At 48.4% G+C, this 1955-nt stretch overlaps 1 protein-coding gene across 4 annotated transcripts in view; it reads right to left on the reverse strand.

Moving 5' to 3' along the window:
• LOC102681413 (kinesin-like protein KIF6) overlaps positions 1-1379 on the reverse strand; it is a 5641-nt gene extending 4262 nt beyond the window's left edge. For 2 of the 4 annotated variants that reach the window (XM_031515381.1, XM_031515380.1), the window contains exons 1-6: positions 1028-1379; positions 840-958; positions 697-771; positions 568-610; positions 261-362; positions 49-170 (exon numbers count right to left, since the gene is read on the reverse strand). In XM_031515381.1, the coding sequence (XP_031371241.1) occupies positions 49-170; positions 261-362; positions 568-610; positions 697-771; positions 840-958; positions 1028-1093 (527 nt within the window). In that variant the 5' untranslated portion in view covers positions 1094-1379. Of the gene's footprint in view, positions 1-48; positions 378-567; positions 611-696; positions 772-839; positions 959-1027 lie in introns of those variants that run through there. The other 2 variants (XM_031515382.1, XM_031515383.1) reach the window with 2 other exon arrangements.
• Between the last annotated feature and the right edge of the window lie 576 nt (positions 1380-1955).

A 1955-nucleotide genomic window follows, 5' to 3' on the forward strand; every position in this document is an offset into this window, starting at 1 on the left:
GTTCGCGCACCGCTCGACAGGCCGCCATTTACGTCGCTTAAGACTTACGGTAAATCTTCCAATCTCGTAACGGAGAACTCTCGTGGCTGCCTCCGATCCAGCAGGTCGTACCCGGTCTCGTTGTAAATCTCCAGATAAGCCACCTCGATGGAGTACACGTTTTCCGGCCTCTGCATAGAATTTAAGGGCGGTATACGGTTCTCCTCGTGCGCACCTCGTGTAACAGCCTACATCACCGTCTAACAACCGACAAACGTTACCTTTCCTATCGCGTCGAACAGGAATTGCAAGCTTCTCGGTATGATACCGCGGCCATCGTTCTCCAGGCTCCCGGTAATCGTGTGGGTTTTCCCGCTGGCCGTCTACGAAGTTCACGGCTTAAAAGGTTCCACAAATGGTTCGTCTCTGTTGAGGTTTCTCGCGAGTTGAGAACATTGGAGGATGTGGCACGGAGGAGCGATTCGATCTTTTTCGAAATTTCACAGAAAAGCGTTCCAAGTATCGGGAATAAAATTTTGGGCTCGACACTTGTACCACATTCTCGATGGATAATTCCTGGATAATTACCTGGCCGTAGGCGAAAATGGTTCCGTTGTAACCATCCAGGGCTCTTCAATGAACGAGATTATTACAGAGTTAAACGAGCGAATGTTGATGGAAGCAATATATTTTTAATTAATTCTATATCTTCTTTACCTTTCTATTACCGGTCGTGCCACATTTTCGAACACCTCGTCTTGCGTGGCGGATTCCTCGAATATTCGGTAAAAACTGAAAGTTTCGAGCGTTTCAACACAAGCGTACGTTTGCGATGATATAGGCTGTGTGATATATCTCACGAGAAATTCCACGATTCGGGCCGATTGTCAAGATAATCCTTGCATTTTTGAATGGGGGAGACGAGAATCAAGAAATCTTCCTCCAGATTCTCCCTGGGACGATACAAGATCTCGTAATCCTTGAAAAAAAGAAAGAAGATTATATATAAGACACAAGCTTCGATTCGATATTCATACGAAACACGTACCAATAAATTTTTCTTATCCTTTTCCGGTTTCAATCTCGCGTAAACTTTGATAGCATTTCTCACCATTTCGTTCGTATAACCTCGCCGCTCCGCGGTTAAATCAATCGATGACAGGTCGATCGATTATCGAACACCTATAGCGGATACGTGTATTAAAATTCAACATGGTCGAAGCAACTATCTCCATACCCTAAATTCACACCGAAAAACTTTCTAACACGCGCATACCTCTTACTCGAATCGATTCATTCACGAACATAATTTATATCGATGATAAACAAATTTCCCTTTCAAAATTGAAACTGTGAGATACCGAAAAGAAAATAAAAGAACTGCTCCAACTCGAACAGTGTCCAATATTCTCACGTTAAAACGAAAAAGTTAACGGTGAATCTCGCTAAAAAGAGAGAGAGAGAGAGAGAGAGAGGAAGAGCTTCTCTATAAGTTTCACAATAGCAAAAAGAAAAGGGAGGGGGAAAAAAGAATCGTAACGCGCCTTAGTTGTTTTTCCTCCCTCTCGACATCTCGATATCTCGTGGTCTCGCGGCGCGTGTTCGATTGATCGATCCCATCCTCCCCTCCCTCCGCCAACTCGGTCGCCCTCGTTGCTCGTCCAACGCGGAGGACGAGAGGGGCGAGAGGGGCAGCGCTCGGTCGCCTAGGCGACGACGTCGTCGTCGTCGCGACGTCGGCGCAGTGCGTCGCCGCGTCGGTAGAGGCGCACCGGGTCGTCGGTCTGCCCGATGCCAGCCCAGTGCCCCGACTTTTCTCGGCTTTCGCGCTCATCCCAACTCGGATCCGCGTCGCCCGCCACCGAAAACCCGTCACGGCGACGACCAAACCTCTCCGTGCGCGATGATAATCGCCGACGATCGCGCCGCACCGTCGTCCACCCTCTGATCGTTCCTCGATCGGCCGGCGACCCAAG

The sequence above is a fragment of the Apis dorsata genome, unplaced genomic scaffold, assembly GCF_000469605.1.
Source record: "Apis dorsata unplaced genomic scaffold, Apis dorsata 1.3 scaffold_68, whole genome shotgun sequence".
In the NCBI taxonomy this organism is placed as follows: Eukaryota; Metazoa; Arthropoda; class Insecta; order Hymenoptera; family Apidae; genus Apis; species Apis dorsata.